This window comes from Peromyscus maniculatus, chromosome X, assembly GCF_049852395.1.
Source record: "Peromyscus maniculatus bairdii isolate BWxNUB_F1_BW_parent chromosome X, HU_Pman_BW_mat_3.1, whole genome shotgun sequence".
Classification (NCBI taxonomy): Eukaryota; Metazoa; Chordata; class Mammalia; order Rodentia; family Cricetidae; genus Peromyscus; species Peromyscus maniculatus.
Window position 1 is genome coordinate 22,909,628 of NC_134875.1, and position 13,269 is coordinate 22,922,896.

General features: G+C 41.5%; 1 protein-coding gene across 1 annotated transcript in view; it reads left to right on the forward strand.

The window, feature by feature from the left end:
* Positions 1 to 11,931, forward strand: part of Gpc4 (glypican 4) — a 110,998-nt gene extending 99,067 nt beyond the window's left edge. The window contains exons 4-9 of the mRNA XM_006996640.4: positions 154 to 319; positions 5,752 to 5,882; positions 5,975 to 6,121; positions 7,873 to 8,009; positions 8,582 to 8,757; positions 8,852 to 11,931. Of these exons, the coding sequence (XP_006996702.1) occupies positions 154 to 319; positions 5,752 to 5,882; positions 5,975 to 6,121; positions 7,873 to 8,009; positions 8,582 to 8,757; positions 8,852 to 9,054 (960 nt within the window). The 3' untranslated portion in view covers positions 9,055 to 11,931. The remainder of the gene's footprint in view (positions 1 to 153; positions 320 to 5,751; positions 5,883 to 5,974; positions 6,122 to 7,872; positions 8,010 to 8,581; positions 8,758 to 8,851) is intronic.
* The last annotated feature ends 1,338 nt before the right edge of the window (positions 11,932 to 13,269 follow it).

Here is a 13,269-nt window from a genome sequence, read left to right on the forward strand (position 1 = left end):
GTCCACTTGTCTTTCTCACTCCAGTTCACTTCCACTGGAGGCAAGCCTAATTGAGAGCACTGTTGACTTCTTGAGCTCCTGCTTGAGCCTCCACTGCCAGCTGTGTCGACTTCAACCCAACTCTGGCTTTCTTTCTGTCTTGCCACACATTAGGTGAACCCCACAGCACAGTGCACGCAAGCACTACTGAAGATGATCTACTGTTCCCACTGCCGGGGCCTGGTGACTGTGAAGCCCTGCTACAACTACTGCTCAAACATCATGAGAGGCTGTTTGGCCAACCAGGGAGACCTCGATTTTGAGTGGAACAATTTCATAGGTAAGCAAGCCAGGGATTGATGTGTTTGTTTTCCTAGAGATGACTCCACTTCTTGCCACCAGGACTGTTGTCGTTGCCAGCTGTGAAATTTTCTGTTCATCTGAATGTGAGATGTTTGCCAGAGTCCTTCCTGTACTGCACTCAGTACTTCAAAAGCTAGTAAAATCAGCATTGCAAGTCAGTGTCCTCTTGAACTAATGGTGGCATTTCAGAAGACAGTTAGATATACCAGCTTTGAATGCAGCAGGAGGCATCTTTTTGATATTTTCTGTGAAACGCTCAGTTTTAGTACTCCTTCTAGATCTGTGTTCATGTTCACTCTGATATACAGTCTTCACAGAGCTGTGAAAGTAGCTTTGAAGATTCTCTCTTGGGCTGGGCAGAGGGCTCCATTGGTAAAGGGCTTGTTTTGCTAGAACAAGGGCCTCTGTTTGATCTCTACAATCAGAGACAAGCTAGGTGTGGTGGTACTCTGGTAATCCAAGGGCTTGGGAAGTAGAGGCAATCAGCCTAGCATAAACGCAATGCTCCAGGCCGGGGAGAGACCCTGTCTCGAAAAAATTAAGGTGACAGGAGCATCCTCAGGGATCTTGAAGTTATCCTCTGGCACAAACACTCCCCCCCCCCCACGCACCTCTCTCTCCCACACACGCTATTCTTTCTTTTATATTTTAACCAAATATTTGGCAAACTGACCAGATACCCATTTGATAGTTGGATCTGGTGAACTATGATGTGGAAAGTTACAGGATTTTTTTTGTAGGGGATTTAGCTATGGTAGAGTGCTATGATGTGAGTAGACAGATTCTTTCTCTGATTATTTAGGAAGCAGCACTGTTGAGTATTTCTGCCACTTAAGAAACCATTACTAGAAATCAGACAGTACTGTAAACAAGCTATCTAGGTTCTGAGAAGGACAGTTATGATTTCAGGGAAAACATAAGCCTGATTGAAACATCCAGCAGTCATCTACTTTAGCACCCAGCATGTACATCAGTCTTAAAACCTCCCTGGCCGGTATTGGGGTTCACAAAGCCTAGCATTGGTATAACACACACACATGCTTAGAGTGTACCAATTCATTCTTCCATCCCCTAGTCACATTTACAGAATTGCAAGATTGAAATGTCTTTATAGGAACCAAGTTTTTGCTAAATCTTTCACATCATGGGAGCATGCATGTAATTTGCTGGCTTGGTTTTGCTTTATTTTGTTTCATTTTGTTTATTGAAGGTTTAAATTTTTTTGGAGTAGAGGGAATTGGAGTAAGAAAATACATTTTAGACAGAGTGAGAGTGAATTGCCATATTAAGTCTGTTTGAAAGTGCATCAGTAAATTGGCTCCCACCAATTCTTAAACACAGAAACTGGAAGAAAAAGATATAAATATTAAGCACTTAAGCACAATTGTGGCCTATAGCTCAAGGCTGGAAACCCTGGAAAAACCATCTTCTCCATACAGAAAAATAGAATCTCATGAAAGAGGAAACATAAAACCATAAGGACACAAACACAAATGGTGTGGCATGCCCAGGATGAAACCAGGGGAGAAATCAAAAATTCCCATGGAAATAAAAACCATGGTATTTCCCCCACCCCCATCATACCCTCCCCATAGCCAATTGTGGAATTTGTGATTCCCTTACTTTTTCTTCCTAAATTACAGTTTTCATTTGGCTGTTGTTTTTCTTTCTTGCCATGTAGCCCAGGCTGGCCTCCAACTCACCTTCCTCCAGCCCCTGAATCCAGATGTCTAGGATTACAGGTGCACTGCACCACAGCTGGCTCCACTTAGTTCTGAAAAAAAGACGGTGGGACTTTTATTTGACTTTTGCACATAGTAGGCTTTTCTGTGGGACAAGGGAATAGTTTGGCGTGTGGTGACGGTGAGCTTTGATTCCCTTCGCACCCAGACACCCTGAGGGCCGTGCAGGGGCAATTCCACCTTACGTTCTGTTATTTCAGCCTGTCCAGTAGCACCTACTACCAAGGCCCTCTCACATCCTTGTATTAAACTACAGATTCCTTGCCATCTCTTCTAAGATCTGACAGATCCACACCATATCGAAACCATACTCTAGATGGCTTAATTAATGTTTTCAGCCTTAAGTTGCTGCTGCAGTTCTTGTAGTGTTTTTTTTTTTTTTTTTAAATTACATGTGCTATCTGTGAAGAGACAGAATTAAACCCGACTGAAAATGGTTAGGATTTTGGAGTTGATTTTTTTTTCTGCTGCTATTTTAAATGATACTTTTTGGAGTGATATAGTATGCAATTGTATGTAAACTTCATTTTTAAGGGATACATTACTCTTCATTTCTAATAAGCTGATATAAAAGGCCAGACATAATAGAAATGTTAATCTCCTGTTCTTTTTCATAGAATTTTTACAAGGATTTAATTAATCTCCTCCATGGTTGTAGAATTCATTCCCAATTACATGCCTGTGCTGTAAATATTCATATTCTCTCCCTCTCTAAGAAATTTTTCTTTGCTGTTTAAATGACTGCACAGTTTATGAATAGTCAAGGATTTGTTTCATCCCTTTTAAAATCATATCTTAGGGTTAAGTTGGGAAACTGCCTTCAGCTCTTCAGTCAGGTTGGAAGGCTAGAGATGGGGGTTTCTGATTATTTATTGGAGACACAATGAAAAAGTAATCACTTTCCCTAGTGAGAAGGGAATACTTCTTTTTCAACATTGTTTCTTATGAGCATATGTTAATTATACATAATAATGGGTTTCATATGATATTTTCATGCATGCATATAATGTATTTGATTGTACTCATCCCCATTACCCTCACTTGTCTCCTCCCACTCCAAGTCAGCCTTGCTGCTGGGTTCTCCCTGTTTCTGCAACTGCATCTGCCTATCTCAAGTTCTAAGTGCTCAAGTGTTATCAGCCTTCATCAGGATGGGTCCAAATTTGGGCCCAAATATGGAAAACACCTTTAGAAAGTCGCCTTTATAAAAATGTCTGCCCTTCCATTACCACCAAAAGAATCTGGTTTTCAGAGAATCATAAATTATTCTTAGGTTCAACTTGTCTGTCACATACTGTGCCTCTGTTAACATTCGTTTGACTCAGAGCCAACCCTTTTAATGTCACCTGTTGCTGCCAATGGGAAGTTCGTATTGGAATTGCTGACGGAGACACCAGCCAGTTTCTGGTGGGAGGCAGGAGCAAGTATGATATCCTATGCATATGAGAATCGTGGCTTCTGTCAACCCCAAGAAAAGTAGAACACCAAACCAGCCATCTTTGGATTTGTCCTGGTATTTCTTTGGGGGACTGGTGGCAGCTGAAGAAGGGCCAACGGGTAGCCAGTCATGCCTTCCTGCAGGGTTCCAGGCAGCGTTGGCTTTGGGCTGTGAGCCGCAGGCACAATGCATCCCCCATCGCATTCTTCAGCTGTGCAGTACGCAACGCCATGGCACCGGCCCCAACAAAGGCCTGGTCTCCCTCTCCATTCCCAGGCCCTTGTGTATGGCCAGAGGCTCTGAGTTTACAAAGACGCCAAACAGCCAGAAGAATTGGGGTTTATGTTTCCTTTCAGTCTTTCACAAACACATTAGCGATCGATTTGGCCTGCTTTTCCTCGCCACTAGGGGAATAAGTAGGTACGACTCCCACCACCGCCGTTTAAACCTCTAAAGTTTGGTTGTTTGTTATCTATTCATAATATTTCTATTTGAAGTCAGCGATTTCTTGGCTTGTGAAGGAATGTGCTTTCTGTACGTGGTGGTCCTGATGCTTTGACAGTGACAAACACATTTACGTTTTGCTCCACTTGTTTGCAAAAGTCGCCTTTCGCTAGCACATCAAAAGCATTTGTTTCTCTCTTCTAGTACAATAGCATATTCATGCTTTCAGCCTTCACTTAAAGGTTAGAGGCATCATTTTATTGGTGCTTACCACAATGCAGTCTGAAACTTCATTTGCTATTACTTTAAAGTGTCACACTTACCAGCAATCTGTTCATTGTTGGTGGCATTGGATTGTAGTTTAGAGAAATGGCCTCACACTTTAAAATGTTGTGTAGCATTTGTTCTAGGTGGAAGGTAAAAGGTTGATGACCAACTTTGATTTCATTTTTATGCGGATAGTCAAAGCCTTTTCCCACTAGAAAGTTTAGGTAGCATCGGAGAGGGACAGCCAGCCTTCTGCAAAGGAATACTCTTTTCCAGTTCTTGACATTGGAGTAGCTATAGGAGTAGACAGTGAGGATCTAACTCCTTTGCTTGTTATTCATTAGCACTGGAGTATAAAGGAGGAAACCCCATTTAGAAGTTAACTACTGAAGCTCGGCTGTGACGAGCGCTTATCGCTCCTCCAGAGGACCCAAATTGATTACCCTCACCCAGGTCATGTACCTCACAATCACCTGTAACTCTAACTCCAGGGGATCAGACAACTGTGGCTTCACAGGCACCCACTCTCCTTTGCACATGTCCACATGCACACACACACAGACACTTACAGAAAGCTTTTCAAAAGTTTACTGCATGTCAGCAATTATGCATCCTTCTTTTCCTTGGGGGATTTCACTTTCAAGAATTCTTCTAATTTTGTACAAGTTATCAGGCAAAAAAAATACTACCTTATAATCCCCAAAAGCACATATGGCAAGAAAACAAAGAACAGCTTGTTTTCTTTAAGGAATCCAGCACTTGCTAGGAAATGACAGGTTCCTCCACAGTCTAAAAGTGACTTGCAGGTATCAGTGAAGCTATATAGCACAATTGGACAATTTTTGTATACTGTGTGTTGTCTTATGCTTTCACTGGAATCCAAAAAAGCATACACATTGCTACTAAATCAGTTGAGACCCTCACATTTGAAAATGAGTTATCTTAACCTCAAAACGGCACAACTCATAGTTTCCTTATTTGAAGTCATTAGGATTCCCAGAACATTTTCATTTCTATTATCCAACTGTGCACTCAAGGATCTGAAATGTCTCATTAAAAGAAATGAAAGAAAAGAATTGGTATGCCAGGATTGTAACTGATTTATGTTTTCAACTCTCGTAAATAGAACCTGAAAGGAAAAGATCCCAGGGAAGTGTCCGAGAGAACAGGCATGTTACTCTGCCCCCAGCCAGATTGTCAGCTGGGTGCTGGCTGACATGTGAAGGAGTGAATAATCCAAATGATGGAAGATTCCTGATTGAATTTCCTTGCCACAGAACGAAGCATTCATCTGTCTCCTTCATACTTTAGCGAGCTAGTGATACATAATGCGTAGATAAAATTTAAAATCATGGAAATGGCTAGAAAATATGTATAAATTGAAAAAAATCTGTGCATTCTCTCGTTCCCCCTCCTTCTGGAAAAAAAAGAAAGGTAGTAAAATAATCAGACTGAGAGTAAAATCTGAACTAATGGTTTACACTCTGTGCTGTATTGTCTTTCTCCAACCCTTATTAGATGCTATGCTGATGGTGGCCGAGAGGCTGGAGGGCCCTTTCAACATTGAGTCGGTTATGGATCCCATCGATGTGAAGATTTCTGATGCTATTATGAACATGCAGGATAATAGTGTGCAAGTGTCTCAGAAGGTATCAAATGCAGGATGCTGGGCAGGACAGCTAGACATGCCCTTTGGCTTGTCATGTGACATCCCTAATAAACTCACTCACTTACACTGTAGGTTTTCCAAGGCTGTGGGCCTCCAAAGCCCCTCCCAGCTGGACGGATTTCTCGTTCCATCTCTGAAAGTGCCTTCAGTGCTCGATTCAGACCTTATCATCCAGAGCAACGCCCAACCACAGCAGCTGGCACTAGTTTGGACCGACTGGTGAGCACTTTAGCAGGAATGGGTGTGTTTAATGGCAAAGAACTGCAAACATTTGCTCAAAAATGCGCTTTTAGTTGGAAGGCATACATGTGCATGTCGTTTAGGTATTTAACTTTTTAATCTAGTTGTATATGGGAGGCAGTAAATGTGCCTCATTTTCTGTTTCAGAAAGTTCCTATACAGTCAAGGAAATGGGTTGTAACAAGTTTCATCTCCAGACTTCCCTTCAGTGTCAGTGTGTGTTTATTGAGCATCTATTAGGGTACTTGCCACTAGGTTATGCACGAGGGGAAGCTCAGGACAGTAAGACAGGGCCTTGCTCTCAAAAGGCCTCAACAAAGGGAGAGAAGCAGCAATCGAACTTGTTCAGTAAGAGCCAAAATAGTCTCACAACTAAACGGTTTAAAATCCTGAATTGATGTCACATGGTAGCATTTAACTTGTTAAGGTCATGTATGGATTTACTTTTTTGACCAATAAGATAAATAATGCAAATTTAAAACATTATTTGCACCATATACAAAATGTCCAGATGTGATCACTATCCACCTTGTATATAAGCAAATGAACAAGTACCTCTGTAAGTCCTTATTTAGGTAGAAGAGACATCTTTACCATGGGCTACTCTTTTCTAATCATTTTTTTTCAAAGTAGATGTCTTCATGCAGTAAGACAACCTTGATTCAGTTTGTCTTCATTGTATTTTAAATATTTAAAAAATTTCCATTTTCGTATATAGGATTTTAAAGTTAAGTGGGTTGAGGGCAGAGTGGCATATGGTTTAGGCTTCTGTGAGGTGAAAGGTGATAATGGTAGAATAGAAGAATTATAAAATACAGACAGATTATACATGGCAATATGCTATGGCAATCTGGGAGTACTAGTACCATAGTAGGAGCGAACCTCAAGCAGGAAGCCTGATAGGATACTGATGTGAAAGGAGGAAGAACAATGCCAGTGAGGTTTTCCTGTGTGGGATGGATGCTTGATTCAGACTATAAAAGCCTGGGTGAAAAGACTGTGTTTACAGGGTACAGAGCTTGGTGTACCTCAGTTGGCAGTTACATGAGGAAATAGACAGTGGATCCAGGCAGCTTCTTTAGAATTTGCACTTGAACTATTAATTTCTCTGAGAGATTGTCTATTTCTGAGTATAAAACCTGCATATTTTCTTCAGCCTTCCCTTGAAACAATGAGTTGCATATAATTCTAGAGAGATTTGGAAATGATCAAAAGGCACATCCATGAATTGTTTGAGTTGGGCTTAGTTTTCTACAATGGGTTTATGTCAACATCACTATTGGCTTGTTTGTGTTTTTTATTGTTTTATTTCATGTGTTTGGGCATTTTGCTTGCATGTATGCAGGTGTACCACTTGGATACCTGGTAAGTGTAGAGGTCACAGATCCTCTGAAACTGAAGTTAATAGCTAGTTGTGAGCTATCGAGTGGATACTAAGAATAAACTCAGGTCCTCTGCAAGAGGAGAAAATATTCTTAACCACTGAGCCATCTCTCCAGCCCAGTTGTTTGTTTTAAACGTAGATATAATATGGTACGTGTGTGCGTGTGTGCATGGGTGTGAGCAAGCAAGAGACAGACAGACAGACAGACAGACGCAGTGAGTTTGGTTAGGGTTGCTTACAGAAGCAAGGGTGAGGGGTTATTTACAGCCTGCTGGGTGCTGGGATGGATCACACATGGTAGTTTTGCATTTGTACATGGACGGACCATTTTCCTTTTCTTTCTTAGGTTACTGATGTCAAGGAGAAACTGAAACAGGCTAAGAAGTTCTGGTCCTCTCTCCCAAGCACTGTTTGCAATGATGAGAGGATGGCAGCGGGGAATGGCAATGAGGACGACTGCTGGAATGGCAAGGGCAAAAGCAGGTCAGCCTCCACTGAGGAATGTAGCAGCCTCTGCCTTCTTGGCTTCCTGGCTGGCCTTCCAAGACGGTGCTCCCTCCCGGGTGTTACAGATGACACAGAAGGTTTCTAGATGTCCTTAGGCATGGGCTTCGGCCTTTCAGTGTTCAAAGAGGCCCCCAGATATTTAGAAACAACTAGGCTTGCCAGTAGTTCTACTGCAGTGCCAAGGGCTGTTCAAAACATTCAGTGCCTGTGGCCCTTGGCTCAGGGTCCTGGCCTTCTTAAAGCACCACCTCTCAAAAGGTCACATTCTCTTTCTTGATGATTCGGTGTGTCCCACCCTGGCACACTCTGTGACTGAGATAAGCACCCGTTCAGAGGGTGTTTTTCTTTCACAGAACAATCGCCACAAAAAGGGTCACGGTCAGATCACAGAAACTGTGCATTCCCAGGGTAAGGAGCAATTAGGGTTGATTATAAATGGAAGGACTTCTGGTCCACCAGGCTCAGCGAAGATCCTAAGATTCATGGAAGTCTTTGATCTCTTACACATACCTACTGATCATTTCAATGGGGTCATTTCTTCCTTTCAGGTACCTGTTTGCAGTGACAGGAAATGGATTAGCCAACCAGGGCAACAACCCAGAAGTCCAGGTTGACACCAGCAAACCAGATATACTGATCCTTCGTCAAATCATGGCCCTTCGGGTTATGACCAGTAAAATGAAGAATGCTTACAATGGAAATGATGTGGACTTCTTTGATATCAGTAAGCCTTTGGCATTTGGAAGCACGGGTTTGTTCTTACCCGACTTGATGAGGATATGTGTGATGAGATCTCTGTTCTCTTCTTCTCAATGTAGGTGATGAAAGCAGCGGCGAGGGAAGCGGAAGTGGATGTGAATATCAGCAGTGCCCTTCGGAGATTGAGTACAATGCCACTGACCATTCTGGGAAGAGTGCCAATGAGAAAGCCGACAGTGCTGGTGCCCATGCCGAGGCAAAGCCCTACCTCCTCACTGTCCTTTGCCTCTTGTTCTTCGTTGTGCAGAGAGAGTGGAGATAATTGTCAAACTCTCAGTAAAAGTGTTCATCATCAGAAAGTTAAAAGGCACCCGTTCTCACTTTTTTACCATCCTAGTGACTTTGCTTTTTCAATGAATGGACAACAATGTACAGTTTTTACTATGTGGCCACTGGTTTTAAGCAATGTTGACTTTGTTTTTCTCCTTCAGTTTGAGGGGACAGCAGGGATTCCTGCGATTTTAAGTTTGGTCGTGCTCCTTCAGAATCGTGTTAAATGTGGCTAACAGTGTAGAGACAGAACTGTAGTTAGTCGTACATTGTGATCTTATCACGATTGTTTTGTTCTGTTTTTTTTTCCTCTCTCATTTTATTTGTGGGGTTTTTCCTTTCGAATTATGATCTCACCTTGTTTCTTACAAGAAAACCAGGGTCCTTTCTTGGCATGTAACATGTACGTATTTCTGAAATATTAAATAGATGTACAGAAGCAGGTTTATTTATCATGTTATCTTATTAAAAGAAAAAGCCCAACAAGCCGTAAAATTTCCATTTATCCCTGTTATTTGAGCTGCCTTATCTCGAGAGGAGTGGAGGCGACTGGGTTTTCTTTCTTTTGTTTGTTTGTATTCAATTAGCCAGAATGTGAAGGCACAAGCAGGCTTCCAAGCCACTTGCCAGATTGTATTCAAACACCAGTGCAAGAAGAGAGTTTAGACTTCACTCATAGTTGGGTGCAGGGAGAGACTTCAGACCACCCATTTTGATTGAGTGAACTCACATATAGTTCAGTTTCTTGAACCCACCCATACTTAAAGTGTACCACATCCAGGAAAATAAAGATTCTTGATGTAGTTGCCCTTGAAAGATGAAAGGTACTCAGGATGCCCCACTTATGCCGTGTACACACTTGGACTTGGGTGTATAGTAAAAACCAGGCAAGTTAGGAAGCTGCAATGTACCAGTTTCTGTATCCATGCTGATACTCTAGTATTGTATCCCAATGGCGGTAGCAGGTGACCAATAATCTCATTTGTTCCCCTGTGTTGGAGTGATCCAGATTTCTGACCCACTGACCACGCTGGGAAGAGTGCCATAAAAGGGGAGCTGTCTGGCAGCTAGCCAGAACTGGGGTACAGCCTGGGCTCAGGGAATAGCTGTCACCACTCGCTCAAGCAGAGTTTTTGTCTGTGTGTATATATTTGCATTTTTTTAGACTCCGGTTTTTAAAAGCGAGTGTAAGGTTATCTCATTTGATTGATTTTCCTCGCCACTCACTTTGGAGCAGTTAAATGAAGGACCCAGAGTGGTTTGCAGCCATTTGCTCTCCATCCTACCAAAGGAGCCCACGAGAGGAGAGCTGGCTGTCTAGATTTTTGTATTGTATTTTTTGTGGGAGGAATGCGAGTAGATAGAGCTGAGAAGACCACATCTCCTTGGTGACCGCTAGCCACATGGGTGAACTGGCAAAGCCCTAACTTGTCCCAGGCCAAAGACTTGTCCACTGCCTTGCCCCCTTGGAAGCCCTTTTCTTGTGTCCAAATGACCAGTCAGAAAATCTAGAGAATGTAGCAGATCATTTCAAAATGAGTTCTGAAAGAGCTTGAGAAAGACTACCACCATGCACGTTTCTTCCTGCTCTAAAAGTCAGTAAGATCTCTGAATTCTACAGAACCAGAAGCCCACAGACAAGTTGTTCCATGTTACTGTTCAATCTTCAGTTGTAAGAGGAAAGCTCTATTTTTATATTGAAACACAATTACTTGATAGCTCAGGGTCTACATTTCACTTAACTTTTTACACCAAATTCTGCAGAATGGTCAAAATGGAATATTGGGGGCTGTTGTAAACAGAGGCTTAATTTTATTAGAAGTAGCCAGTTATTTATTAAAGCACGATGTTAATAAAATAGGCATATTCTGGCTGGTGTGTATAAGTGGTTTTTTTTTTTTAAGCAAATCACAGGAAACATAGCTCCATTTATATACGAGGAAAAATAGATTGTAAATAGCTGGGCTGCCTTGTGAGAACTTGGAAAATGTGCTGATAGTTAGTAAGTACCTCAGTTGTGAGGAATTTCCTTTTTAGCTTAGACTGCTATTACTTTTACTTGGTAGAAATGAATCTGGTCTCTAAAATATGGCTCAAAGATTTATCCCTGTAGACCTTGTTAGATTGTTTTTAATTTAAAACCTTGAACTCTGCCCAGCTGTTTTCTTTCAGTCAAGTCCTCCAAACCAATAACATTTTCCAAATTAAATATTCTTGAAGGTTTTTCTGGACGCTTACTGATTTGTTTTCTTTCTTTACATTTTTCCTCTGTTACCCTTTTATTATTTAAATTGTCTCTTGCTTTTGAACTTGAACTATGAAATAAACAAATCATAGATTTTTCCATTCAGGTCTGACTGGACAACTTTGGCTTTTCACCAGCTGGCAGGCTTACCCTCACCACCACCCCTCCCCCCCAAAAAGAGAATAAAAGCAAGTTGAGTATTTGAAAAACCCTTGGAGTTTGAAGTATGAGGCAGAATAAAAGCCTTAGGAGCAGACCTGACTTCTCCAAAGTTAGCAGCATGTGAAGGAGCTGAATTTTACCAAGTTATTTATAAAGTAATTTTCTTTCAAACACTTCACTGACTCTGCATTTAAGAAAAAAATATGGAAGGGATTGTCAGAAAGGGGATTGCAAAGCAAAATAGACAAAAATTTCGTAAGGTAGATTGTATATTATTTTTAAATGGGCGAGCACCTATTATTTGGATAAAAGTAAAAACTGCAAAGAATTGATTTGCACCTTTAAACTTGAATTAGACATTTAGAAACCTAAAAGTTTACATGAAATATAAAGTGTAACTTGTGAAAATAGAACCAATAATAAAGTAAGTTTAGATGATGCCACATACAATTCAACTTCCCATTTTGTGTTGAAAGAATGTTTATTTACATAGTGAAAGGGTTTAATGAGTTAATAACAGTATCTACTAGAGGAATGGCTGTGTGTGTGTGTGTAGGAGGGAAGGAGGGGGAGAGAGAGATCTCATTGTTTGGCAAATACAAAATACATCTTGCTGGGCAGTGGTGCACGCCTTTAATCCCAGCACTCGGGAGGCAGAGGAAGGCGGATCTCTGTGAGTTCACGGCCAGCCTCGGCTACAAAGTGAGTTCCAGGAAAGGCTCCAAAGCTACACAGAGAAACCCTGTCTCAAAAAAACAAACAAAAAATACATCTTGCCCTCTTGGAAACAACAGAAAAACACTCAGAAAATATGACTCAAACTTACTGGGGAAAATGTAACTGCATTGTATCGATAACCTCATAATTGAATTTCTATATTGTTAACTTAATTCTTCTAAACCCCCCTCTGTACTTATAAAACTACTTGAAGAGGCCTGAGGCAGCATCTCAGTTGATAGAATGCTTGCCTAGCATGTGCAAGGCAGCCCCACGTTCCATCTCCAGCAGTCCGTAAACTGAATATGGGGACACAAACATCAGAGGGTCACATTTCATTCTCCTAATTATGTTAGCTGAAATATATTGATAGTGGATGATCCTAATGATAATGGATCGATCAGCAGGTTTAGGACTCCTGCACTAGGGATGTGACCTCACTGGTGCCCTACTTCCATTTTTAATGCATATGGTTCAGAGTCATCTCAGTAGGTTTTCAAGAAGCAAATATTGAATAGAAAAAGGAGCCATCTGGGATTATGGGGCTATGACTCACGTGTAGTCCATTTGTGGTAAGATTCAGTCTTGTTATTACCATTTGAGACAACACTGACCAAAACTATCGGGAAAACTGGCTTAGAATGTAGATAGCACTACGAGTAAAATGCTTGGTAGTGAGGCAAAGGAGCGTTTTTGATCTGGAGTGTACTTGTGATTTCCTAGCATAAAGTACTTTCTCGATGCTTTCTCAAGCTTCTGGTGCTTCCAGCTTTGTCAGCCACCACACGGGCTAGGGATGAGAGTATTAAGAAAATGTGGGAATGGCCGGGCGTTGGTGGCGCACGCCTTTAATCCCAGCACTCGGGAGGCAGAGGCAGGCGGATCTCTGTGAGTTCGAGGCCAGCCTGGGCTACCAAGTGAGCTCCAGGAAAGGCGCAAAGCTACACAGAGAAACCCTGTCTCGAAAAAACCAAAAAAAAAAAAAAAAAAAAAAAAAAAAAAAAAAAAAAAAAAAAAAAAAAAAAAAAAAAGAAAATGTGGGAATGGATTCTGGTTGTTGCATTAAGTTAACTTACTCATGGT